The 27,954-nt window shown below is 44.5% G+C and overlaps 2 protein-coding genes across 11 annotated transcripts in view; one reads left to right on the forward strand and one right to left on the reverse strand.

Annotated features, from left to right (window-relative positions):
- Positions 1-64: 64 nt before the first annotated feature.
- tdrd1 (tudor domain containing 1) lies at positions 65-19,091 on the reverse strand. 8 transcript variants are annotated; one of them, XM_042083610.1, is made up of 27 exons: positions 18,925-19,091; positions 18,670-18,831; positions 17,942-18,121; positions 17,525-17,577; positions 17,294-17,354; positions 16,681-16,798; positions 16,292-16,355; positions 15,928-16,014; positions 15,394-15,573; positions 14,907-15,050; positions 14,417-14,588; positions 14,137-14,211; positions 11,827-12,003; positions 11,392-11,499; positions 11,068-11,238; positions 9,899-10,186; positions 9,416-9,550; positions 8,277-8,384; positions 7,713-7,880; positions 6,866-7,441; positions 6,434-6,550; positions 6,059-6,172; positions 3,845-4,012; positions 3,110-3,469; positions 1,256-1,321; positions 824-864; positions 65-607 (listed from the first exon to the last, which is right to left on the reverse strand). In XM_042083610.1, exons 3-27 carry the CDS (start codon positions 18,096-18,098, stop codon positions 533-535), a joined length of 3,783 nt encoding a protein of 1,260 aa, XP_041939544.1. In that variant the 5' UTR covers positions 18,099-18,121; positions 18,670-18,831; positions 18,925-19,091; the 3' UTR covers positions 65-532. The 8 variants fall into 8 exon arrangements, with proteins under 8 accessions (XP_041939544.1, XP_041939540.1, XP_041939539.1 ...); XM_042083606.1 differs by having other exon boundaries at positions 15,928-16,020; positions 18,666-18,831; positions 18,925-19,090; XM_042083605.1 differs by having other exon boundaries at positions 15,928-16,020; positions 18,925-19,089.
- A 31-nt stretch (positions 19,092-19,122) lies between these two features.
- ccdc186 (coiled-coil domain-containing protein 186) overlaps positions 19,123-27,954 on the forward strand; it is a 40,199-nt gene continuing 31,367 nt past the window's right edge. Inside the window, exons 1-3 of one of the 3 annotated variants that reach the window (XM_042083615.1) lie at positions 19,123-19,262; positions 22,170-23,221; positions 26,443-26,569. In XM_042083615.1, coding sequence (XP_041939549.1) covers positions 22,206-23,221; positions 26,443-26,569 — 1,143 coding nt within the window. In that variant the 5' untranslated portion in view covers positions 19,123-19,262; positions 22,170-22,205. Of the gene's footprint in view, positions 19,263-21,851; positions 22,006-22,169; positions 23,222-26,442; positions 26,570-27,954 lie in introns of those variants that run through there. The other 2 variants (XM_042083614.1, XM_042083616.1) reach the window with 2 other exon arrangements.

A 27,954-nucleotide genomic window follows, 5' to 3' on the forward strand; every position in this document is an offset into this window, starting at 1 on the left:
ACGTTTGTGCAGTCAACGCCTAGAAGTCTGGCGTGAACTTCAGTTACAACAGAGGACACGAATCTGTTTCATGACAACCCGAAGGGTTTTTATTTCAAGAGGGCACAATGTTCAACAACTGTGTTAATTTTGGACAAACGGATTTTGAAAACAGAACAAATGGTGCTAACTTGATTTACGCCAAACAATAACAGTTAATGTTTTCTGCTCAGTGAAAAGCAAGGAAATCCTGAAAAGGTTCATGATCTACATCCACGGAATGCAAGTGCATCAAGTCAAGTCAACGTACTACACAAACTGAACTTTTTTGGTTTTACTGTACTTTGAACAGAACATGAACAAAGTAACTGGACCAAGACAACTACCAATTCCAGCAAGTATCCCATGAACGAGTATGTTGTTTAAAATAATAAAAACATAAAATAGAATTTGTCAATACACACATATATGGCCCCTGTCATCTTTGCTTGGGCAACATAATTTTTTTAACATAAACAATAAAACATTAAAATAAAAGACAGGCTTTTTAAACTCAGTGCACCACAGAATTCTGCCATCCGTTTATCTGCTGCATAAGATGTACAATAAGGTCTTCAAGCTTCTCCATCTGCAAGTGAAGGATATTATGTTAAGTATGTTATATGCATTCACTATGTATTTACAAAATATGACCATCCTAGTGAGGTAGGTCCTCCTCAAATGGGAAATGTGTCTGTCTCTTCCATTAGGGCTGGATTGGGTTGGATTTCTAGGAATGCTCTCTAAATCCAATGTTAAACAACCCATCTTTGGCCAGTTTCACTTATTTGAAACAGGTTCTCACCTTGTTCTTCAGTTCGCTGCAGCAGCATGCTTTGTGAGCAACTGGTGGAAATAAACAAGACAGTGCGTCAATGCAGTGACATTGCAATCGATGCATATTCATGGGTTTCATCAGGTCCCTTTCCACAGGTGTATTAATCGAGCACCATGCAGTCTGCATTCATAATCTAGGTGCTTGATTTTTTATACACCTATGGAAAGGGACCTGATGAAACCCATGAATGTTACGTTGTGTTGGCAGAGATGTGCATTGACCAATAAAACAAAACAAAAAATTGGCAATTGACATCCATCACTCTGTTTAAAAAAACAAAGATGCATTACATGCATAAAGAAAGTTAAAAGAATTAAGTCCTGCAAGATAACTGGCCTCAGAAATCATATTTTGGGGTTAGGGATTTTGAGGGGTGCTGGGAGAGTGTACAGTACACACCATCATTAGGGACTGAGCCGGTGCTGCCTGGCACTTCTTTGGCTTCCGGCACCTTCTTCGGGCCACCTGAAATCATCCAAACATCCTAAATGTATCCATACGTACACACACACACACACACACACACACACACACGCACGCACTGGGCCCATAGGCCGGGGAGGGGAAATAACACGTCTGCTGTGTTATGGGCTTAAAACACCACCTGGAGCTCCAGCTATCATCCTGAGAGGAGAGGAGCTCTGCACAAAACAAGACCTTGGCTGACAGTTTTAAAAGATTTTTTTTTTTACTGGGAGCAACTAAAATAAAAGTTTATGGCACTGAACAATAATTGGGTTCTAGAGATTCTATATGTCTGTCTGGCTGAGTAAAGCCGCTTTCCTAAAAACAGCTGAGTTTGCACACTTGTGCAACCAAATCTTTGACTCCACGAAAAAACCCGCAAATAAAGGAGTACTCAAGTGGTAGTAGAAGTAGACATCTAATGTAGGGCTGGGACAACGCGTCGACGTAAAAAATACGTTGACGCAAAAATAAGCGCGTCGATTTGTCAGACCCAAAACGGGTGCTGCCAAATATTTTGAATTTTACACCTTCAGTGTTTCCCATACGTTGACTAATCTGTGGTGGGGCGCCACAAAACCGGCCGTCACACATTGATGTTCTATGTTGTACTATTTAAATTAAAGAGAAGATAAAATCCTTTGAGCTGCACTTTTTACACACGCAGCCTTTCCCTGCCCCGCCCGCTCTCTCTCATAACGAGCCCGCTGCCCCTCCTCTGCATGTGCATTTAACACAAAATATTCACGATTGTTGAAGGATTGTTGTTGCCACATAGAAGCATTGCATAGAACACGGCTGGCTAAATTGCTATTAAATCCGCTTAGCATCATGACCATGCTGTGCATATTTGTTCAAAACTGCTGCAGTCAAGTTAACTCTGCTAGGGTCTTATCACAACATAGTACATTGAGGAGACTAAACTTAGTTAAGTTATGCAATGAAGCAGTATCTCAAAGCTAACGTCAATTTCGTTACTCAGGGTTCATTTTATTGACACTGAATGTTTGCAAAATCCCGATGTAAATGGAAAAGTGTTTTCCAAGACTCAAAAGTGCTTGTCCCAAGGAGAAGTACAAACTGTTATTTGAACTAACTACGTTAGTTCTTGAATTTCCCCTAAATAATAAATCAATAAATTATCTATCTACGTTATTAATTGCATCCATACATCAGCTGCGTTTTAACTGCGTTAGTGTTACAATTGCAAGGGAACGAACATCTTAAAGTAACAGGCACTCAATTAGACCTATACACTATTGCTACCTCCGACTAAGAATGCATTACTTTGCACTTGTAGTCTTTTATTTTGGAATTTTAAGAGCAATAAACATATATTGCAATGTTAAGGAATTCATGTTTTTTTCATTCAGATATATAAATCAACATGTATAAATTGCTATTAGTCAATTAATGGGGAGATAATCGATAATCGAAATCGAATCGGACTGAAAAAAATGAATCGTTAGATTAATCGATGCATCGAAAAAATAATCGCTAGATTAATCGTTTAAAAAATAATCGTTTATCCCAGCCCTAATCTAATGCCTCTGAGAGGCTTAAGTTGGACAAGCCCTCTGTTTGTACTCACAACTAGCACAACATTCCCCTCAAGTTTAAGCTGGACTGTAGTGGTGGTTACTGGGGCAAATCTACCTAGACATTTTTACAGCATGGTCATTCCATCTCTGATGACCTTTTGAGATATCCGAGAGCAGCTGTCCTGTTCACTCTCCTGTGGGAGGAAAACAACAAGGAAAAATGACGCTAATGCGCCACAAATGCTACCTGTCACTGGGGAAGCCTGCTGTTTGGGCGCGCTGTCCTGAGGTTTGGCTGGAGCTGGAGACTCCACTGGAGCCTTGGCTGGAGCCCCAGGCTGAGGGGTGCTGATGGGCTGTGGCGGTGGGGGTGGGGGTTGGGGCAAAACCTTACTCTCAGGGGCCTGCGGTGCGCTGGCTGCAGCCTGGGGGCCCTGGAGGCTCTTCAGCAGGAGTGGACTGATAGGCCCCTTGGCCTGATGGGTAATGTCCAGCAGGTTGACGGTGCCGTCGAAGGCCTGAGCGGTGGCCTGGAGTTTGCCGCTGAGCAGTGTCCCAAAGAGCTCCATGGAGCCTTCAGGCCACACGGAGGGGAAGCGCTCCTTACCTGGGGGACAAGCGGGGTAGAGACGGGGCTCTTAATGCTGCAAATGGATAGATGCAGGAATGGACGAATGGAGTGCGTGAAATGTGCAAACAGTTTTTTTATTTGCCTTGGATTCTTTGCAAACGTTTGCAAAAACTGTTACAATGAAATGTTTACACCAAATTGTTCAAATGTAACTGTTCGGAGAAAATGTTCGCCACTGTTTGCCAGTTTTGAACACACCTCAGGACTCCACAAACAATTATAACAGTTATATCTACTGTTATCTACATATATAAAATTGAGATTTGTATAAAATTGATATGTAAGCATTGCTTGCTATAGATATGTGGGATGGATAAATGTCTCAGAGGATGGCAGTAAAGCTATATTCACCAGTGAGGGTGCACCGCACGATCCTGAGGGGAATCTGGAGGAATTCTCTGGGGATGGGCAGGATGTGGGAGAGCGGAACCTCCTCCGCGTTCCCAAAATCGGCATAGATCACGCTGGCCTTGGAGCTGTTAATGTCCAGAACGACAGCCCGGTACCACTTCTTATCTCCTGAGTCAAGGGAGTAAACACTCTGATTAAATACTGAGTTCAACTGAACTGCATGGGGTGGTGGAGATGAGGTTACTTTACAGTTGTGTTCTGCAGTATACTTCTGCCCAATGTGTTAAGGACTCTGTAAGGAAAGGTGGCAGAACCTTACAGAACCAACTGGAAAAAAGATGGCAAAATAAATAGCCAAATGAAAGTTCAACATACTGGTCTCAATTTTTTTGCACTACAAGCAAATTGCCTCTGTTCATTGGCTGCGGGAACAATGCATGGAAAAGCCATTAAGGTAATCCTGTGTTTAGCAAGCTTAGGAATGCACAGAGACACACACACAGTGTTTAAAGGGCAGGCCAGGCAGGCGTTGGGGCAGCTTCAGAAGTGTGTCATTACTCCAGACGCTGCAGAAGTTAAATTAGTGGGCTCTGGGTCGGAATGCTGCGGTACTGCACACCGCCCAACTAGGAAGGAGGGCTTTGATGAGCACCTGGCCTGCACTGCTCTCCTATTGGCTGTCACAGATCCCAGTAAGAGCTCTGCATCCAGGAGGTCTCTGACTCACTTTGTAAACGTCCTACAGTAAACCTGGGACAGCTAGAAGGGTTCTAAAATAGGTTATGAGTTTAGTTAAATCAACTAATTAGCTAAATAATTCCAAAGTCCTTATCAGCAAGTCTCACCACTTGGCGGCCATCTTGGTAATGGCTTCGAGCAGTTATTTTGGGCAGCTATTTTGGAAGATGGCATCAATACGTCACTTACATTACAGGAAGGGGCGGGATATGTGTAGACAACTGCCATATAGACTTCTGAAGTTCGCCTACAAAAAAGCTAGCATCTTTGCCTAAAGACCGCTGAAGTTCACCTACAAAAAGTACCCATAGCTGCCATCTTTGCCCATATAAGGAGATCCGGGTGTTAATTGAAGCTAACTACCTATGGATTGCAAGTTAGCTCTAGCCTGGAAAATCCAGACCCTGGTAATCTAGAAAGATTAAGGGTCTGGCCACAAACAATGTAATGGCCCAACTTTAGGGGCGGCAACAAGCATGCATTTAAAAATCTCACTGCACGCAATTGGATAACACTAGAACATGTTTACTCTGAATGATTTCGGACTTCGACGCGATCGGATAACACTACGACCAACGTGTACGGTCCTGCAACGTTGCAGCGCTGTCTTCATCAGTTTAGCTGGTTCCCCGGAATGTTGGGGTAAAAGTAACGTGCATCATTGCTCATTTCCAGAGTGTCTCACAGAGACAATTCCATTGTGCTCTCGCGAGAAGTCTGGATTTCCAGGGTAAGTTAGCTCTGGGGTAGCAAAAATCAAAGTGTGCTATATTGACTTTAACGGATATCACAGTATCCACTCAAAGGCAAAAGTGTGTAGAGGAAAACATTTGCATTTCCGATTTCTTTTTCCCCGCAAGACTGTAAAGAGAAACTATGCAGTATTGGCAATTTCTTCGCTGTTTTTCGCTTCTTTTTCGCTGGCTCGGTCATGACGAATGTCTGAAAAACTCCATCGCTACCTTGTTCTAGCCGGTGCCTGGCGTGTATGTGTATTTAAATGCAGTAAAGCAATTTGTTGACACTCGTTATGCTTCCTGACACTGAGGCCGCCGGCACAAAGTTGCAAGGGTGTTTTTTCCGCTCATAGGCGCTAGGGGGAAGCGAGACGGCCACCATTCAACCCGAAAAAAGTCATAACCATTCCAATGACTCCAAAGCTGTTAAGTTAAGGTAAATTAAGCTAAAAACCTGTATATTAAGCAAAAAAAAAACCTGCATAGTTTGCCTTTAACAGGTGCGATAATTCAAAATCACCATGTTATTTTCCCATAGGAAAAATCTCAAGATACCAGACCTCCTTATATGGACAAAGAGGGTAGCTATTTTGTAGGCGAACTTCAGAAATCTATTGGCATTGCGAATTAACCCTATACGGCGGATTCTTTGAGTGCTGTCTCTCCTCATTCCTCAGTGACTTCAAATGACAATGGCTGAATCTGAATGTGCATGCTCTATTTTGACCGGCAGACTCACCGGAGAACTGGGCACAGCATGCAGCGCCAGGCTGAGGTTTGGTCTGGCTAGGGGAGGCCTGCCCACAGTACTTCTCCACCTCCATGATCAGGGACTGGAACTTATCTGAGGTAACTGGAGAGACCGACCACACACACACACACACACACAGTGGAGTAGAGATTTAAAGACACCACAAAATGGAGATGCTATAGACTAGACTAGCGCTGGATCTAATGGAGATGCTATACACTAGACTAGCGCTGGATCTAATGGAGATGCTATACACTAGACTAGCGCTGGATCTAATGGAGATGCTATACACTAGACTAGCGCTGGATCTAATGGAGATGCTATACACTAGATTAGCGCTGGAGCTAATGGCTGGCAGCAGACCTTCAGTGGAGCTCATGATGAAGAAGAGGGCGGGGCTGATGGCTGCTGCCACGCGCGGTGTGAAGGCCTGGTTCCGAGGCAGCTCCTCAGTCTTCCAGTCCAGCGGGAACGTTGCAGCTGATGGGGGACACAGGCAGCAGGACATGAAGACGCATACAACTAAGCCAACCTATTATTGGAATGGCCTGGCACTAAAGGGGTCATTTCACACGAACCTGAGGCAAAATCCTGGTAAATGTGCCATTACTAATGTGCCACCTTCACCATACCATAATTACTATTTTGTGAACTGACTGATGGGGTCAGTTTTATGCTACCCGTCTCTGCATTTATAATTAGCAGGTAAACACAACTTATAAAAACATGTATGGACTAGGATCAGGATCAAATTACAATGTGCTAGACTAACGAAGAAAAATCATTCAGACTCACTAGGCGGTGATGCTGGGCTCTGGTCCACAATGGGAGTTTTTAATGGTGGAGCCACAGCTGGTGCCTCTCTGTGATTGGTGGCTGCAGAAGGGTGTGTGCTGGGAGCTTGGCTCTGACTGGTGGTACCAGAGGGGCGTGCACCAGGAGCCTGGCTCTGATTGGTGGCTACAGGAGGATGAGAGACAGAAGCCTGAGGTTGACTTGTGGCATTGGTTACAACCTGGCTCTGACTGGGAGGGCATGTTGCTGGGCCCTGGCTCTGATTGGAGGAACTGACAGCGCTGGGGGCAGGGGCCTGGCTCTGATTGGCTGCAACAGGAGTGTGAGGGGCAGGAGGTTGGCTCTGATTGGCTGAGTTGGGAGGGCATGGGCAAGATGTCTGGTTAACATTGGGCTGTTTGGCCAGCTGCTCGGAGAGAAGTGTTGCGGCGATGTTGTGGCTGTCGGACTGGAGCTCGATGCCGTAGCCACGCTCAGTGATTGAGACCACGCGTCCAGTCAGGTACTGGCCAGCACACAGCTCCTGCATTCTCTGAATGGCAGCCTGGGCCCACTGACCACCAACTGGCTCCACACCTGCAATCGACACACACACACACACACACACACACACACCAACAAGAATGCAAAACAGCTTGAATTTAGAAAATACTTCCAATAGGTTGAATCAAACCAGTAGTCTTAAAAGCCTTCAAACTGCATGTAGGCTTTAACTACCTTATTCAACCAGCTGAGCTACTATCTGGTTTAGATTATTCAGAAGCATTATAAGAGAGGCAGTCATCTTCATGTTATTGCATGCAAATATACCTCACTGGTCACCACCAACACGGACACGGCCCCTTACCTGCCAGCCAGCAGCGAATGGCCAGGAAGGGAAGGGTGAGCAGCCGCTGCTCCATGGTCCTCAGGTGAGTCGCCTCCACCGTGCAGCTGTTCCCGTAGTCCACGAAATACACCTGCACCTTCCCATCAGCCCCCACGCTCTGCACCATGGCACGGTACCAGCTGCCGTCTGTCAGGGTTGCAGCAGTTACAATGTTTACAGAGCGAAACAGAGTCAGGTAGAGCCAAAATGGCGACTATTTAAATGCCACTTATTGACTTATTTGACTGCAAGGAACTGCAACCAATTCCACAGCTTCACATATTCAAGCACATGGAGCACTGGGCTGGAGGCAATTTACAAGATAAATGCTTCAGGAGTAATCAATTTGAGAATTTACACACAGATACTATTTCAGTTCTTAATATTATTTACATTTGTCCTGTACAATTTGCCTAGATAAAGTAATTGACAAGTTTAATGTAGGCAAAAAAGTTTCCTAAATGGTCCACTGTAGTCTTTTTCACCATCCACATGCTGCTGGTGGTCGCCCCCTGTTGGTGGCAGAGTGGTATATTATCTCACCAGAGAAGAGTGCACAGCAGGGCTCTCCCACCACAGGGCTGAGGGGAGCAGCATCTCCCTCACAGTGCTTCAGCAGCTCAGCGGACAGTTGTGCCAGAGCCTGCAGGTCTGCAACACACACACACACACACACACACACACACACACACACACACGAGTTTGTTAGCCGGGTATTGGCCGGTTTCACGCATAGTTGTCCGGCAGAAAATATGCTACATTTATTAATTAATCCATAACATTAAATAGGCAAATATTGCATGTTTCCACGACAACTTAAATATCAACTTTTTTTTTTCATTTCAAGTTTACACATACAGCGGAGAAGGCCTAATTTCATTCTATGAAGATGCGCCGCAGGTAAGCAGGAATTGTTGGAGTTGCGTTAGGCTACAGCAACGCTAATTTGTTAAGCATCGTTCAAGTTATTTATTGGGACTATTCCTATTTTAGGGGGGATGTCACAAATGCCTATCAAAAACTTTCAGTAAGGGCCTGTGCGGTGGGGCCGCTGGGAGTGAGAGTGAGGGGCTGTGATGGCACAGTAATGATCTTATACCAACGTTATCATGCCTGTTTTTAAGCTCATGCCGACTGCAAAACATTACCTATCCACTGGGAATTCTCCCGCGATTCTCTGTGCTGTTTACACAGCAGAGTGTGACTTCATGAAAGTAGCCTTCTCTGCTGCTTGTGGAAAGCTGATCCTAAACAAACTACTGGTGCTGACTATGCTTAATAAACAGCATTGTTGAAATAGTTTGTGATTTTGTGGCGTTTAAATGTATAGGCAATTACTATATGGCTATTTGAAACAGCAGTTAAGTCCGGCAGATTTTCTGTATGTCCGTTATTCCGGAATACAAAAAAGTCTAGTGTAACCTCTGGTGCGCACATACACACACCATCTCAGATATATACACAAATAATACCACCTATACTACCTCCACTAGTAGTTTCATTCCAAATAGACTCATCATATGGTTGTAGCTCCTACATAATACACAACAATAGATTTTTTCACAGTAAAGTAAATAAGTGACTATGCTTTCATCCACTTAAACACTTTTTTAAGTACTGTGGAGTTAATGGCATGATGTTGTGTAAATATGGTGTTTGCTGTGTTATGTCGTCAGTGGCACCTTCGGGTATGTAGCGGTAGCAATAGAACTCCCCCGGGTTATCGATAACACTGGCCACCATGACCGCCAACTGGCCGTCACACGGGAGCTCAGAGCACGACCACTCCAGCTTCGGAGCCTTGGGGGCGTTCATTACTATAGGACAATCAGGGCATCACACACACACACACACACACACACACACACACACACACACACACTTCATATTAGCCATCAATGCACCACTGTTGCTGTCATTAGGCTAGTTTTGTGAAATACTGCCAAACAATACAGTTACAAAAGTCATTCACGGGCAAGGGCAAACTGAAAGCTAAAAGTAACAGATGACAGAACATTCAGACAGTACCCTTCATCCATCTATGTGCAAACATCCAAGCCCAAAATAGGCCCAAAGAAAGATTTCTAAGGTTATGCACTTTCACCAGCCTTCCTCTAAATCAAAGCGTGTCAAGTCAACAAAGACATTAGGTGATGCACTCTTACCAGGGGTTTTAGGTATAGCCCCTGGGCCAGCCCCCGTCTTGGGTTGGGGGGTTGTCTGCAGCTGCAGGGCTTCTGCTGGGGCAGCTTTGGGCTCTGCCAGCGCATAGCCCATGGACACCAGCAGCTCGCTCATGTCGGTCTGCGGGTCACTGGACTCGTCCACCATGGCCACCTGGATGCGGTCAGCCTGCCGGCCACGCACCTCCACGCGCAGGAAGCGGTTGGACACGAGCCTCTTCAGTATCAAGGCGGCCTGCTCGGGCCAGCTCCCCTCAGGGGCTAGGATGCCTGGGTAGAGAAGAGAAGGTTCATTTTCACTTGGTCAAATCTATATAGCGCAATTGATCTTTTTCACACAAGCCATTTTTTTACATGAAATATATGACAGGTCCAGGTGTTACTAATGACATTAATTTAGGTTCTGATTCTACAACACCATTTGAACAGAGACATAATGAGACAGACACCTGTGGTTGACTTTCCATTTCATGTCAAAATGGCTGTGAAGAAAGTCTACTAACGAGACGTAGCACACGAGACTGATGGTACAAGACAACAGTAGCCACGTTTACATGGACACTAAGTCTGATTAGAAACGGAATAACGGTTCAATCGGAATAAAGATTCTCATAAACATCTCAATCGGAATAAAAATGCTTGATCCGATTAGAATTGGAATGAAAGAGGTGGTGTATTCCATTCTTATTCCATTTGAACAGCCATGTATACGGTCAATCGGATTGCCTGCTGTATCTTCAAGGAAAAGTAGGCAGCAATGGCAATTCCGATCAAAGATTCTAAAGCGATTGAGAGCACTTGATCGGAATAGAACGTACCCCAAAAAAAAAAAAAAAAAAAAAAAAAAAAAAAAGTCCATGTAAACCCACCTAGTGGCAAAGAATATATCCATACACTTAAATCCTCTTTAAAAACTAGACCTCTTGCAATCGTGACTGCTAATGGCTAATGACTACGATATGATTATACTTCCTAATACAAGTCTCTCCAAAACATACCAATTTATATAGCATCTAGAGATAGAAAAAGAATGGTACTTCTTTTCTTGAGGTACTGTTAACGTGTAAATTGCTTAGAATAAAGCACATCTCAGCATAAACATGACATGAACTTATTCGTGACAGCTTGTCAAAGTTAAGATAGTACAGTACCTGCCAGGCTGCAGGGGATGCCCTGTGCGGCTAACGCTAGCAGCTCCGCGCTGATGGGCAACAAGTGAGTCAGCTCCACCTCCTCCACATTACCGTAGTCAATGAGGCTCACGGAAGCGCGAGTCTCTGAGGTGTAGTTCAGCACCTTCGCCCGGTACCACTCTTTATCCTCTGCACAGCACAACAGTACAGCTCATTTACTGCAACTTCAAATTATCTAATTATTATAAAAAAAATAAAAAAAAATAAATAAAAAAAAAGTCATGCTGCCACTATTCTAACATATTGCAGAGAGAGAGAGAGAGAGAGAGAGAGAGACTTTACCAGAGAAGAGGGCGCAACAGATAGTCCCTAGGCTGGGTTTGAAGCTGTCGCTGGGCTGAAGGCGGGAGCAGTGCTCCTTCAGCTTCACCTGCAGCTCCTGGATCACACCTGCTCAGGGAGGATGGAGACAGACACACAGAAATATTTGGCCACCAATAAAAGTTTGTCACTGCTACACTATGTAATGTAACCCCATTAGCGGTCACATCCAAATTCAATTATTTGTCAGGGGCTACTCAACAGTCAGGTGCTACTGATTACTTATTGTAATGGTAACTGTGGTAACCACCCAACAGCTTTTTAGTACATTTAAAAAACAGAAGGGCATGCAACAAGGGACAAATTGACCCAGTTCTCTATCTTATTATTCATCTTCAAATAGCCCATTTAAAAACTTCACAGCTGTTAAAAAAAAAATCCTTTGGGATAACTTACGGGAATTCTGCACCACCTGGCACACAATGTCAGCGGGTGAGAGCAGGTAGGTGACCACTCCTGTGAAAGAGTCGCCCACTTCCTGGAACTGGAGGACAGGGTGCTGGGCTTCCGCACTGTTGCTTGGGGCATCCACCTGGCAAAGGTACTTCTCCACAGATGCATTTAGCATTGAGTCTGGTTGAAGGGACGGAGGAACGACAGAGGCCTCAGTCGCTTTACTTTTTTGTTTTTGTTTTTTTGTTTTGTTTTACTACCACAAGCATTTACACTCCGGGTTCGCTAACTACGTTGTTGGTGCTTTGTTTTATGTGTAGGGATCCTGAGGTTTCGTGCTGTTTTGAACAATATTACTGGTTAAAAAATTTTATTTGGGAAGCTTTTGGCTCACCGCCATAAGCTAATCCACTGTTGCGATTTGGGGCTATAGCATATACTGGGGGCAAGCTCTGTAGTGGTTGATCAAAGAAAAATACTGTCTCCACTGCTTATTTGATGTGTTTTAATGCAGAAAAAGACCCTGGGATCAATTTTCGCCGGAGTTACACTTTAAGACCTAGGGCCTGTACTACGAAGCGGAGTTACTGGCTTATCTGGGTAACTTCGAGAGTAACTTGATCACGTGTGGCGTAACTTCCCGATTAACCCGTACTATGAAAGGTGGATAGGTTTTAACCGAGGTATGCTGCCATGGCAATTTACGCTGCATCTCAAACCTGCTCCGACCAGGTTATGTTCTTGGTTAACCTGAGGTTTCTGTTAACCACACCCTTTATAAGTACCACCCCTCCACTAACAAATTTCTCCCGAGACATGTCGGCGTACCTGGATGATCCATACGACATTGGAGCGCAAATCGTGAGGGACTCTCTTCGCAGGGCGAGGGGTTTTAGAGACCGCCAGAAAATATATATAGCCTACCCGGACGATATTCTCTATGAAGATATAGATTGTCAGCCGAGGGAATTTGTTATCTTTGTCAGATGATCTAGGAAGACGTCTCATAGCAATGCCCGTACGTGTGGACATTCATGTATTCCATCGGTGATGCTGAACATCTGAGCAAGAATACTGTATGTCCGAAAATAAATCGGACATAGGCCTACAGTATGCTGAACATCTGAGCAAGAATAACCCAAAATAAATCGGACATGGCCTACAGTAGGCCTAATAAATTAAAAATCACCATTTTAACAAACTTATTGAATTGAATGTCATATTACTGTACCCTGCACATAAAGGCTACACATTTCCACAGCACCAGAATCCGACCGAATGCCTCCCTCAACCCCTTCCATAATCGGCCTTCCACTATTATTTGCGATGGCCAACTCCTCTGCTACTGTAAAACACTCTGGTGCCTTTCCTCCTACAGTAGTGTTCAAAGACACAAGCTAACTCTTGTTAGCTGTAAAACAGAGGCCAAGTGAAGGCTATAAGCTAGGCCTACATGTTTTCATAATTAAGAAATATTAATGCAAGCTACTATATAAACCTACTATTCTGAATAATGTTTTTGTGTTTCATTTTCACCTGCTGCCATGTGCGTTTGGCAATGGTGTTGCATCTGAAATGTTCACAGGATTAGGCATACACTAAATCAGTCAATGGGGGCTACTTAAACATTCAATTATCCTTATTACTGTGATCTATATGCCCACTTCTGAATTGGGTTGCATCTGTAGGCCTTTCTATGAACTCAAAATAGGCTATTTAATTATTTCAACTCATTTCAGACATTCCGCAAGCTACTAATCCTCCGTAACACATATTTGAAGAACATGTGGGAATAAAACTATACTTTTAGGCATTTAGGCTACCCGATCTGCAATACGTTGCCAACAGCCTTGCTTTGTTCACTGCCGAAGTATTTGATTTTTGTCGTAGAGTGGGTTTTAATTCCTCATAACTTGTCATAATAATTGTGCATTCCTCATCCGTAAAATAAGGAGACCGCGTCATCATTGAAAGTGCTGACTTGTGCTGCAACCCGCCCCTTTTATGTGAACGCGCACAAACTCCAATTAGGTTAACCCCGGCTCAACAAATCAACTTCATAATCAGCGTCGTATGACCGATTAACACCACTTAAGATAACCAGGTTTTGTCAACCCCGGTTTAACAAAGTAACCCTGGGTTACATCTGGGTAGGTTAAGCTCCCTTCGTAGTACAGGCCCCTAGTGTGTAAAGTGTTTATGTACTAAAATTCAAATGACTACATTTTAGATTTTTTAAGACCCTGGGGAACCACTGCCTCGGTGTCCTAAAACCTGACAATAACGAACAGACACACACAGCCATCGTCTTACCAATCTCCTGCTCAGTAGTTGGGGAGATTTTCACTGCGTAGCCCTGCTCCAGGAGGAAGCTACTCAGCATCTTATCTGTATAAGACAGGGAATGAATACATTATAATGGTCACTGAAATGAACACCAAACACAACAATAGCACCAAAATTCCCCCCCCCCCCAAAAAAAACCCATTACTTAGTAAAAATAAAGAAACTCTTTTTATCACCATGTAATTTCACATTACATCAAGTATAAGCTCTTTCAATAAAAGAGAAAGAGAAAAGTTTCTCTCCATACCAGTGGAGGCCACTTTCATATCTACGGAGTAGAGTCTTTGAGCATCCCCAGTGACGCTGAGCACGTGGATGGCTGCACTCTTCCCATAGAGAAGCTGCCTGAGGAAGATGTTGCACTCCTCCTTCCAGCCGCCCGCTGCGGCCGCCACTCCGGCCACGCGACACTGCAGCGCCTGCTCAGGGCAGAGGGTCACACCGTGAGTGAGGACAAGGAGAGAGACCTCCTCTAAAAGACGTGCCATGGTGATGATAGCCATGGCAATGGCAAACAGTTATGTGGTCCTTTAAGAAGGTCTTTGTGTAAATACAGTATCTATCACCATCATGTTGCCCATGATCTATTTTAAACATCATTTCCTAATGATGACTGATTAGACTAGTGGCATCTCGCTCAGCACTGACCAAATTTATTATTATTGAACATTTTCTTTTGTTTATTTTATTGCCTATGAAAGGACAGAAAGACACAGACAATCAGGAGCTGGACTAACGTTTGGAGCAGTGCGGTCAATGCTGTCTGGAAGAGGCCTGATCCGGTCGAATGGGACGTCCTCTTCGTTCCCAAAGTCGATGTAGAGAACTCTGGCATTCTGCTGATCTCCACTGACGGTCTGCACCAGGCCTCGATACCAGTGCTACATCAGACCAAAGGGCAATGAGTGCAGCTCTCCTTCATCACCTCAACTTTTGTACTATAATAATGCCAACACTTATTTATATGGCATATCATAATCTGCAGGTAAGTGTCTTACCAAAACAGACATACACTAATAAGCGTGCTGAAATGGACTGTTATTTATATGTATAGCACATATCGTTATATATATATATATATATATATATATATATATATATATATATATATATGCAGAAAAATAATATAATATATATCGCAATGTCTGTTTTTTCCCCCCAATATCATGTAGCCCTAATATACAGTAATGTATATTTGTATATTTAGTATGGTGTCTTGTTCACCTGGTCCTGAGAGAACTTGATGGCACAAATCTCCGCAACGTCAGGGCTGTAGGGGCTGGCAGATGAGCCACCGCAGGTCTTCTGCAGTTCCATGGAGATCTTTCTCAGAGACTCCTCTACCGTTGCGCTATGGATATGGATGAAGAACTTGCTGGGGCTTTGGACATCAACCACTAAGGCCTGTGGACAGATGGAAGGCCATAACCATTACAACAAGCCTCTGAAGACCAGCAGCAACACAGAGTAGCCTAGCCACATCCAGGCTCTGCTTTGCACAGTGAATTCAAATGTCCTCCACAACAGCTGCTACCTTCACATGGAAGCTATATGAATTTACAGCCAAAAAACAAACAAAAATTGCAGCGCAGTAGCAATACTGTCCATAAAAGCAGATTACAGAATGTAACTATACTGAATTACAGGCTAAGTGACAATGCTAAATTTATGCTCTTTAAAGCATGGCTAATTATCCAACCATGTTGGGAACATGTTGAGCATCAGGAGTAAGAACATGAGTTCTTTGGCAGTTTGTACCTTAATCTCAGTTCCTTTGGGAATGTCATTCTTGCTTAGGTCCTGTACGTACACCCTCTTGGTCTGAGGGGCATCCGTACCATTCACCTGTGGCTGAGAACATTGCATTACTCAGGACAGTTTTTAGTTTTTCCATGTAGAATTGTGTACTGTACAGCTATCCACGCTGACATATTATAGTTTGTGTGTGTGTGTGTGTTTTTTTCAATATCAAAAGGATAAAGATCTGTGATAAAGCCAACATTTCATAAATCACCCTTTCAGTGACTACTGACTAGTATTTATTTAATTAGGACTAACAATTCTGGAAACCACACTGCACTTAAATGACAACTGAAATGAAAAGTTATCAAATGTCAAGCACCTTGGGTTCTGCAACAGTAGCTACAGTGGTAGCAGACATGGCTGGGCTTTCCTTTGGCTTCTCACTTCAGGAGATGGGGGGACAAAGACAGATAGCGCAGACAGACAATTCAGCCAAACTTTTGATAACAGGGACAGGGTAATATCCTACAATCCCCAAAATGTCTATACTGCTGTGTACGCATGGTTATACTGTAAATCCTAAAGCAGTACAAAAATGACCAAATCTCCTGGTAACTCTTTACAATTTTTCCTCAGCGCATATATAGTTATTTCTCATAAGTGGGCTACAGATTTCAAATATCCCCAAAGTCGTCTGGGACAATGTTCTTGCACTTAGCTTGCCCATCACCCGGAAAGCCATAGCAGCTTCACATAACTTACAACTACCTTTGGTCAACCTCTGCAGCAGTAGTCTTGCAGACGTGTCTATGGGCAGGCCAATCCTCTGACTGACACGACACAGAGCAGTAGTTGGTCTTCTTACAGCCAGAGCATCTTAGCTGACCTGCGAAAGCCAAAAGCCCAGTGAAGGCCATAAACCAACAGGGTAATGTTCTGCAGTAACTTTATAGCTAGGCTAAATGACAAATGAGTAAGACTTATTACAGCAAATTTCCTTCGGGATTAATGAAGTAACTCTTACTTACTGTATGAATCAGCACAACTGGCTAATTGGTGCAATTTGACATGGGGAAATTCCAAACTACAGATAAAACCCAAATGCTACAAACAAAACACTTGGCAAGGCCAGGTTTGTCTAGTTCAATGATGACAGGATAACTTATGTTTCAATTAGGGGCAGGTGAAAAAGGGCAAATTACAAATCAACAAGTGGGTGGGGGGAAAAAAATCAACAGCAGCATACTGTGATATGTCTTAGAAACATAAATACAATACACTGCTATCAAAAAACACTCATTACATTCTTCATTTAAGCCTTTATTGCAATCTCGTCTTTCAATCAATAAATCATATTTGCACAAAAAGAAAATGCACCAACCTTCTTGTCCACAATAATTACACAATTTCACTGTGGCTGATCCAGGCACGGCAAGCATTGTCTAGAATGAACATGATACAAGAGTAAATCAGTGACAAATGGCAGGTTTTTCTATTCTTATCATTTTACATTGCTACTGTGCTAGACTTAAAATGGGCCAATTCATGTGTTCCACAGCATGCTTACAGTCATCACAAAATACATAAAACTAAACTAGGTGAGAGCACAAACCGAGGAGAGGTCCATGGCACACACAGGTCTGCTTGACTGCCTGTTTATGGGTCCTGCAGCAGATGTGAGAAGAGAACAATGAATTGTCGCCCATCTGGGTTCAGAGGATGAAAACAACTGTTGCTAAATAAGGACACAGCAACACAGTCACTTGGAAACGACCTCTATTGTAAAGCAGAATGCTGTCTAGTTTTAACATCTCTCTACATAGGAAACAGCTTTTCTTTGTTGAGTATCTGTCTGCGACTAGGAGTTCTGTATGTAATGGTTGAGGGAAATGTATGTTGGTTTAAACTTTCTAGTGGCAAGTTTTCAAGATCCCACTGATATTTTTTGGGGGGAAATAGCCATATTGTAAAAGCAAAGGTTATTGAATCCACCACTCCTGTCATTAATAATCCAACATGTATAGTTTACCTTTGACCTCTGGTGTAGGTTGCTCCGGTGCCTGATAACTGATTTGCTCAGCTACAACTGGCGAGGAACAAGATGGAGAGACCACGCCAGGATTAGTAGCGGGTCTTCGAAGAGGAAGGTTTGGCCTCACCATTGGGGAAATGAAGGCGCGGTTCATTTTGACAAGGGCAAATCAGTCACCTAAACATAAGACAACCATACCCACAACTTTCGTTAGTTATTACACCTCTGGTAATTAATTCTAAACTAGCGTTACAAATCAATGTATTTCACGTGAAAAGCAAAGTTGGGCAAACCCAGCATTTTTTAAATGGGCGACCCATATTAGCTAAAGCTACACAGCGTTAGTTAAACAAATTAGGCTAAATTTAACTTGAATACTCTGAAGAGTTCTTGTCAAATATACCGTGAACACATCCAATGTTAATGTAGACAATTCAACTGCAACTCTTTGGTTTAAAAGCTGAGGCAAAATTATGACTTTTAAACGTGCCGCATTTACTGAAACGTCGAACTGTAAGATGTCTGTAACATGATAAAAGTTAACTAACACGTTTAGTGGCTAACGTTAGCCAGTTTACACTTCATGAGCATGGTTATTTATTCAGTTAATTGCAGAAGACGTCCCATTTCAAGGACTTCATACGACATCTTCGTAATATATCAGCTCATAACATTTTAAGATTTGTTTTTACCAATTTCATATTCCTATTATTTCACATACCTACCTGCTGATCTCTACTGCACGTGGATATTTCACTTCTATCTGTGTCGGGATTGTGTGTGCTACGCATGCGTAGTGCTCAACGACGCTTCCACGCGACTTTGATGAACAAGTTGAAAGAAGTTGTGTTATGCATTGCTGACCCAGATGAACTTAAATGAACGTCCTGAGGAAAAACATTTAACTTGTTGATATACTCACTGTGCACAATACAATTTATAGATTGTACTGTGTACAAGAGTTGTACATTCTAACTCACCATGTCCAGTTGAACAGACTCTTCAGAATCATTCCATATAGTTTTGCGCAGTTTTATAAGATGCATCCACTTCAAGTACATTTGCTTTTATACGTCTTTATACATTTGTCTTAAAAAAGTATCCTATTGTATTGCATTTTCACGTCATGAGCGTGAGCGCACAGCGGACAATCATTGGTCCAAATCGGAGCCGCTTTTCCTGCAGTGGCCATATTTGTTGATGTGTCACCTCAGAGCGACCCGTCTGGGTGGTTAGTTACCGAGGATAGGGATTCCCACATTTTGCCACTGGCCAAATATTAGCTGAGAACAATGGATTTATCATAAACCTGCTAAAGGTAGGTGCCACCACTCCTAAACCTAATTGCTATTAGCAACATTTCTATAATCACCGTCCTGCAAGGCATTGCATGTTGATTAGCTATTGCTAGCAAGTTGGCATGCTAACGCAGTCGATAGGGTTATCAGTGTTCATCAAGCTAGCAAGTTAGCACTATTGAAAGCAGCTGGTGAAAACCTGAAACCGATGGTGTTTCACATCACATAATGTTAGCAAGTTAACCCAACGACTCATAAAACCAGATAACATAACAGTCAACGGGCATAGAATTTCCATTACATTTGACGTTTGGACAAGTTAATGTTAGCGACACAGCTTCTTGTCAGCTGACGGTTGCTTTTAATGTCATTTGCTGTTGGATTAGCATGCTATCTAACGTCAGCTGGGTTAGTAAACCATGTATTCTAGTGTTGGTACGTTGTGTTTACATATTTAGGAACCATATGCCTTGTCCAACTCTAAGCAGAATTGTCAGTTATATTTGTGTGATATTTATTTATGTGACAGTGGCATGACACATTTGACACACATGACACAGTGGCAGTATTTGGCTGCTTCGGGACTTAACGTTTGTCTTGCCAGTCAAAGATTAAATCGATGTGGTTGGTTAGCATTGCTAGTTTGCTACGATAATATTATTTCAAACAGGTGCTATGTCAGTGGGCTGGGTGTTTGTGGTTAATCTGAGTACATTCCTCCAGACAACAACCTTGGGATTAAAACACAGAACGAATCAGAATAGGTACAAATGACTTTCCCCACCAACTAGACAAGACTAGTAGAAGACTAGTCATCTTATAAATCATCATGTCGCCTCACTGAGCAGTCAAAGTCTGTAATGTGTGCAATATGAAAACGCCTGATAAAGATGTGCAGTGACAAGACAGATTTCCCCATTGATATCTGAGAAGAAGCCATGACTGGTAACTTCCCTCACCAGTTTCTTCATTAAGCTGCACACATGCCCTAGTTATTCATGATCTATATTATACGTAATTTAGGATTTCAGATGTCCGTGACAGCCTTATATCCATTTCAAAATCATTTATGTTACGTTACTCTTCAATTCTTTACGGGTAATTAGTGTCATTAAGATTCCCCTTTCATGCTCTGTTAGAAGTATAAAGTCTGAATAGTTTCCCAATCGTGCAATCCTGTAGCAGGGTGAAGAACAGTTTCTTTATTACTGTGCCAGGATTAAAAGCCTCTCTTCCCAAGTACACGACAGGGTGAAATATTTGGCCTGCAGTCATATTGACTATTTGGCATAATGACATGTCTGCTGAGAAAGCGCTGACTGCACATTTTGCCACGGGGACCTTTGTCTTAGCCTAAACTGTAGTGTCTTTTCCACTTCATGAACTACTCACATGAAAACATCCTCCCACCAGCTTTTAGGGAAGGGAAGGGTTTATTGCAGTAGTGCAAATAACATGCACTCATTGGCTACAGTAAAATCATTCATATACAGTAAGTGACTTCATGCTGAAGTGTACGGCTGTTTTCAGTGGAATGGTCAGGTGGCAAGCTAATTAAATAAGCTATGTGCAAGCCTGTGTGAGAAGTGTTGCTGTGGATGAGGTGTGAGGTGCTACCATCCCGGTAAGTTCAAGTGCCTTGTTATCACGCCTGGTGTGGGCGTCTGGGCAAAGTGCAAACATTGTAATGATCTTTCAGTTTACCCTCCGTCTCCCCTGACACACACAATAGCTGGGTTTTCCATTCATACTTTATGCACATTCATGAAAATCTGGCTCAACACTTGTAGATTTACGTGCGTTCCCAGCTGTCTGAGTTAAAATGGACATTCTCCTAATCTCGTGAAGAGCCCTGATCAGCTGTGGGAACAAATCATTCAGCGTTTACGGAAACACACAGGTAGAAATTCAACAAATGCGAATAAATTGTTTTCTTCAACTTAAATTGTGTGATACCTCCCTTAAGCTAATCAAATTTATATGCGCATTAGAAGATTCAATGCACATAATTTCAAGTGTTTCCAGTCCAGTCCAGAAAGCCATTTCTCATTCGAATAGTCAAAATGTGCATTAAAAACTTGGATGGAAGCCGGCACACTGAGACACGTGTACATACTGCAAGCAGGTCTACTGTGTACACGCCTTCAGCTGTCATAAACACACACACACACACATGCCTACATCTTAGACGTAACTGAAAAATTGCTCAGACGTCACCATGGCCTGTTGGAATTTTCAGTCATGGAATGACTTCCTGGAATTCCTCTTTGCCTCAGCACACGCGAACAAAATTAGTTTGACATGGATTGTATGAAACCAGCTGTAACTGATCTTAGTCGCAGGATTTATTCAGGACAATTCAGGACACTACTGACTTCTGCATTGAAACCAAATGCCGGATGATCCGTAGCAACACAGACAGCATTTGCGACAGGTTTCACAATGAGTTCTCTTAGCCTGAGGGTGGAACTATCACTTCAGTCTGTCCCATTGTGTGTGCGTCAGTGCCACACCCCAGGCCAGGCCTTCCCAGTCTTGTGCGGCTGGGTGTGTTCCTGAAAGCCCTGTGCCATCGCATATCTCTCCGTACTGGTTGAGGTTGTGGAGCAGGTCTGATGGAATATGCGTAAGGCGCTGTTCTTATAGTCTTTGCCCAGAAGGAAGCGTGAAGGAAGGAAGCCTTTTGAAAGCTCCTTGCCGGTGCTCAGTTGGAAGGATTTACTAGATGAGATGCCTGTTGTCTGAAATGTTTTGGTTTTTAGTGTATGTTTACAACTATATTTGCTAAACATTCACATTTACTATCCGCTGAATCATTAATACAATAAGTATTGTTAGTGTTGTGTTTGTATTTGTGCCTCCAGTTAGACACTTTTTAATGACTTTTTTCCCCATCTTGTTCTTACTTCTTCTCATTTGTCTGTCAGTCTCAGCTCACAGCTGCGGTAGACGTGAAGGTGAGGATGGAACAGCCAGACCATCAGGAAGGGCAGGTCACCGCCACTGCGGACCCAAAGGGGGGATCGGAGGTCAGCGCAACGGCCGCGGGGTCAGAGCAGGTCACTGGCAACAGCAGCGAGCTGTTGACAAAGCCTGTCGGTATCAGCGCCAAGGAAAATGACAGGGGAGCAGAGGAGCAGGACAGTGCTCTGTCGGAGAGCGGGGATGGGGGTGAGCGCGGCACAGACCCCCCGTCCCAGGCCGACGGCAACACCAGCTGCGACAGCGGCACTTCGTCTATGGATGACGCCAGGACTCCCACCGGTGCGCCAGACGTGTCTCTGGAATGTTCCTCCGCCGTCGTGGGTGAAACAGCGGAATTGTCACCGGTCTGTCTAATTCAGGAATCCTCCCCAGCGGTTCTGGACGGAGTAGAGGAACTCTCACCGGTCCTCTTGGATGGGATAGTGGAATGTTCTCCAGCAGTTGTCGATGGAGCCCTAGAACCCTGTCCTGCCGTTCTAGACAGCGCTAGCATGTCTTCTCCGACTGGATTAGACGGGGCGATAGAACCCTCTCCCGCCGATCAAGGTGGACTAACAGAACCCACACCTGCTCACGCACAGAGTGAGGTGACCGTGCCTGTCACTCCAGTGGCTAACGGCCCCAGCCGTGCCAACGATGCCCCAGGCTCTCCTCACAGCGCAGGGGACCAGAGCCCCTCCACTCCCCCGGGCAGTGCGAGCACCTCGGGCAAGAGCAGCCCACAGACACCCACCCCGACAGCGGCCTCCAACACAAACTCCAGCGCCAGCCCCTACGACACGGACTGCAGCCGGAAGACGATGTCGGAGATCCAGCGCTCGCTCTCCCAGGAGTCCCTGCTGGACGAGCTGGAGTCCGAGCTGCTCTCCTGCCAGCTGGCGGGAGATGACGGCAGGGCCCCCCCCAACGGGCTCCCCAAGGACCAGAGCAACATGGGGGTCTTCGAGAAGTGCGTCCAGTACAAGTACTCGCAGCAGGAGAAAGCTATCAAGAAGTGAGTTTGCTTGTTTTCTCTTTGTCCTGGTTGTTGTTTGTCTTGAGAACAGTCCCAGGATGACCTCCCTGGGACAGAGCCGTTTCACTTTAGCAGACGTGATTATTGTGTTACACACATTTTGTGGCTGGGTTTCTGTTGAAACTCTGCACTTAATGAACTGCCTGAGTGATACAAAAGAAAAGGGATTTATTGGATGAAAGCAATGTCATCAAGTTACGATTTGTCTGAAAAGCTCTGCAGGGCGCACGCATGCACACACACACACACACACACACACACACACCAGAGCAGAGGACTTTGGAAGCTTCCATGCTTCAGTGCCTCAGTGCCAGGGCCTCCTGTTCACTCCATTCTGCTTTTGACATCGCAGCTAGGAGCTGACATTCCAGAGCGCTGTGCACAGCTATCAGTATTTCTGTTACACTTTCATTTCTGCAGTGCACTGTCTCTCTCTCTGTCTCCAGCTATTACAGGAGATCCCCCAGAGTTCAGAGTATTTCCTGGAGGTGGCTCTTCTGTCAGCATGAAAAGAAGCACTGTGTTCATTTGCATGCCATGCACAAGGAACCCTCTGATAGATTCGTACTACAGTCTAGACATTTCCCTAAAAATAAGTCCTTTTTTAAAAAGCTTAACTCATTTACTTCCCAGTTTGTGACAATTGTGAAACTGTAAATGACGGAAAGGCATGTCCTTCCGTTCTCAAGTCCACAGGTCCACAGGAGACCACTGATGTGGTCAGACGCGTAACAGTGTCATCATGTGATGTGGGGGGGGGGGGGGGGGGGTGGTATTGTTTACTTTCCCTGAAGAAGTCAGCACTAAGATTACACACAGGAAATTGAGAATGTAATAGCGCTCTGTTTGGATGAGTGCCGTGGACACGGTGGTCGTAGTCAGGGGTTACCTCGGCTAGGTGAAATTGAAACAACCCGAGACACACACACACTCAACATTGCTGAAGAGTTACCAAGTAGGTCTACTGGTGAATCTGTGTGTTCCCTGTCTGTGTGTATATTGAGCAGGCTCCATGTTATTGTATACAGTAGGCCTATTATAATCTAATATTGTTTATATAACAGGGTAATAATGACCATAGTCTGAAGCACTGCTTCAGAAGTTGGTTGTGGTGAAGGTGGAAGCCAAAGCCCACTCACCCCCTGGAGGAGCTACATGTCCCTGCTGGACTACTGCTGATATCTGTGTTGTTTTCAGTCCTCCAGATAAACCACAGACAGTCTGTTTTGTTGACAAATTGTGTTCATTGCTGAATGCGTCAAGCTCTCTGGCCCTCACCATGTTTTAAATGGACACAGAGAGATACAGCACAAGGGTGTAGAGGAGGATTACGTGGTGTTATCTGTTTCTTTTCATCACGACTACAAATCCTAAAAACAAGCACATACCGACATACCGGAGAGGCTGAAGGGCCCTGTTGTTTGTTAGGGTAAAACAAAAAGTGAAAATACTCTTTCTCTTGGTTTGTGAGATGTTATCAGAAAAGATTGCCGCAACAGCTCACTTTGTCCACTTAGTCCTCTCTTTCCCTATCTGTCTCTCTCTCTCTGTCGCTCTCTCTCTCCCTCTCTCACTCTCTCACTCACTCTCTTCCACCCTGTCCCTCTCTGTGTAACACATTGTTTGATTCATTTCCCTTATCTCCAGCCCGCTCAACGTAGGCCAGTGATTTGAAGAATAGCCTGAGAATAGCGCAGCGCGGTGTGTCAGTGACGACAGCGGCCCTCTAGCTGAAAGGAGCGGACTTCTGCTGTGTGTGTGTGTGTGTGTGTGTGTGTGTGTGTGTGTGTGTGTGTGTGTGTTTTAGGGCCCACTGGGTCTCAGCGCGTGGTTGTTTGCCTTCCTCCCAGATGACTCATATCAGAGCCAGTCATCTGCACACCGCTCTCGTTCCCCCATCTCTTTAAATCACATATGCTGTCCATCAATGCTACTGCCTGGTGTGTGTGTGTGCGTGCGCATGTGTGTGTGTGGACGGTTCGATGGGAAATGCAGATAAGGGTTATATCTGACTGCGAGCTCCTCTCGTGGGTGTACTGCAGTCTGTTCTGGGTGTCTGTTATTCCGTCGGCGGAGCCCATTGACGCAAGTGAGAGGTGCATCCTGGGAAAATGCCCATCTGATATTGACATGGCTCCCTGATTTGGTTTGTCAAGGGAACATCTGGTTCTGTGTGCGCTATCAGTCATGGCTCTTGAGGGTTTTTGCAGCCCACACTTGGCTATAGCTTTCTAGCGCTAGGCTACATCGTTGGGTTGGAGTTATTGTTTGTTTTCTCTGATGATTAAGCAGTGGGGCATAGATGTGGTCCATGTGGGATTTCTCAGGCTGGATTGAGGTGGCTTTGGTCCAAGCTGCCTGGTAGCGAGGTAACACCACTGCTTTCCAAGGCTGTTGTTTTCTAGCCAAACAGGGCACTTTTCACCGGGTCGAAATACATAATAGCTTATTATTTAGGGGTTATTGCTGTGGGTCAGTGTCATTTCCAGGCTTTTGGAGCCATCAGCAATTTTACCGTTTCTATTTCCTTTCTCTCAGACAGTAGCTCCGCTGCGAGCAATCCAAGATATGTAATATAACCTATTGGCCACTGGTTAAATCAAAAATGACATCCAGAATACCCAGTTGTGCATTTTCACTAGGCACCCATTGCAGAGTCCTAATAGTATTCTTACTGTGCTCCGTGTTCTAAGTGTCCCTGTGTGTGGGGTTCCGAGTGTCCCTGTGGTGTAGGGCAGTGGTTTTCAAAGTGGGTGCCAGGGGGGCCTCAGCTAGTTGGAAGGAAAAATAAAAGCAACAAATAAATACATTTGAACATTTTTAAATGTACCTATTACTATGAGGGTTGTTATACAAATGCCATTATAATAATTTGTCGCATATCTGAACATTATTTTCCATGATAATGACTGGGAATAATAGTAGAGTGATAGCTCTCATCTAGCAGAAAGCCCAAAATGTAATTTTTACACACTGTATGCTCCATCACAAAGTGCTTGTGGCTAAAATAATTATTAGGATTAGCTTAATGTATTTTTAAATTTGCCGTAGTATTGTCGATGGGTTTAATAACACATCAAGGGGGTCCTTGGCCAGAACCTAGTGGTATTTGGGGGGCCTTGTCGTGGAAAGGTTTGGGAACCCCTGGTGTAGGGTTTTGGTCTGTGGGGGTTCTAAGTGTTTTCTTTCTGGTTCCGCAGGCTGCTGGAGGAGAACCGGCGGCACCAGGAGCTGATCCTTGGCATCTGCTCGGAGAAGGACAGCATGAGGGATGAGCTGAAGAGGAGGCTGGACACGGAGAAGCAGCACATGTCCACCATCAAGAAGGTAAAGGGCCACCAGCAGTGGTCACTCTCTCACACACGTTTGTGCCTCTCTCAATAGCCATCTCTCTGAGGAAGCTCAGGTCGCGTGGAGGTTAGCCTCAAAGCAAAACACTTTACTCCTGCCAGACGTGGCAGTTACCGATAACCAAGCCAATTAAACAATCTGCACAACCTTGTGGATGAATCATAAGAGCTCGGAGGTCAGAGCCATCCAGTTAAGGGCTAAATAAAAACCCTAGTTTTATGTTGAAAAACACACTCTCTCCATGCAACCGTGTCACTGCTGTTAGGTAGAACTAAAGCAGCTGTAATTATAGGGCCTCCTGTTTTGTACATTTCTGTTCTCCTTTGGATTGGCCGCATTTTGAATAGCTGTTAGTAGAACGCACGTTCACAACAGCGTTGCCATGGTGCACAAGCTTCTGTGGCAGGACAATCAATGTACCTTACTATTACACACACAGAGACACACACACACGGGACAATCAATGTACCTAACTATTACACACACACACACACAGAGACACACACACACACAGAGAGAGAGACACACACACAGGACAATCAATGTACCTTACTATTACATACACACAGAGACACACACACACACAGCTCCCCCACCCTGAAACTAGGCCAAGACAATCAGGCCGCTAATGAGGAGGCTTTAGCGCAGCTGAAAGCGCAGCTGAAACCGCACACAGAAGCCACACTCAGCTGGTGCTCTGTTTTTGAGTCCGCCCCGTCGTTCACACACCCGGCCGATCAGAGGCGTGGTTATTCAGGCAGGGCCAGCACGCTGTGATCGTCCGCCTCCAGGAGGAGCCACACAGAGGGGGAGGTTGTTTGATCGGTCCCCAGATTACAGGCATATGGAGAGAGTGAAAGAGGCCCCCTGTGAGATGATCAGACACTGAGACAGAGAGAGAGAGCGAGTTGGAGAGAAAGAGGCCAGCAGTTGTGGGTGGTGATGATGGCTAAATGGATAAATGTCTGTTTATTGGTGTGTGTGTGTGTGTGTGTGTGTGTGTGTGTGTGTGTGTGTGTGTGTGTGTGTGTGTGTGTGTGTGTGTGTGTGTATGTGAGAGAGGGAGTTTCTGTATTCTGTGTTTATATGTGTGCATGTTATATGTCTTTTGTGATGTGCATACTCCCGTGTGTGTGTGTGTGTGTGTATGTGAGAGAGGGAGTTTCTGTATTCTGTGTTTATATGTGTGCATGTTATATGTATTTTGTGATGTGCATACTCCCGTGTGTGTGTGTGTGTGTGTGGCCCAATCCCAAAGTCCGGACTCACAGACTTTGCTGCGCTTTCTCGCAAAATTCGTAAGGGCTTAGGGCTGTCCCAATTGTCACATTTCAAAGGCCGTGAGGTTTTGAGTACACACT

Source organism: Alosa sapidissima, chromosome 24 (assembly GCF_018492685.1).
Source record: "Alosa sapidissima isolate fAloSap1 chromosome 24, fAloSap1.pri, whole genome shotgun sequence".
In the NCBI taxonomy this organism is placed as follows: Eukaryota; Metazoa; Chordata; class Actinopteri; order Clupeiformes; family Clupeidae; genus Alosa; species Alosa sapidissima.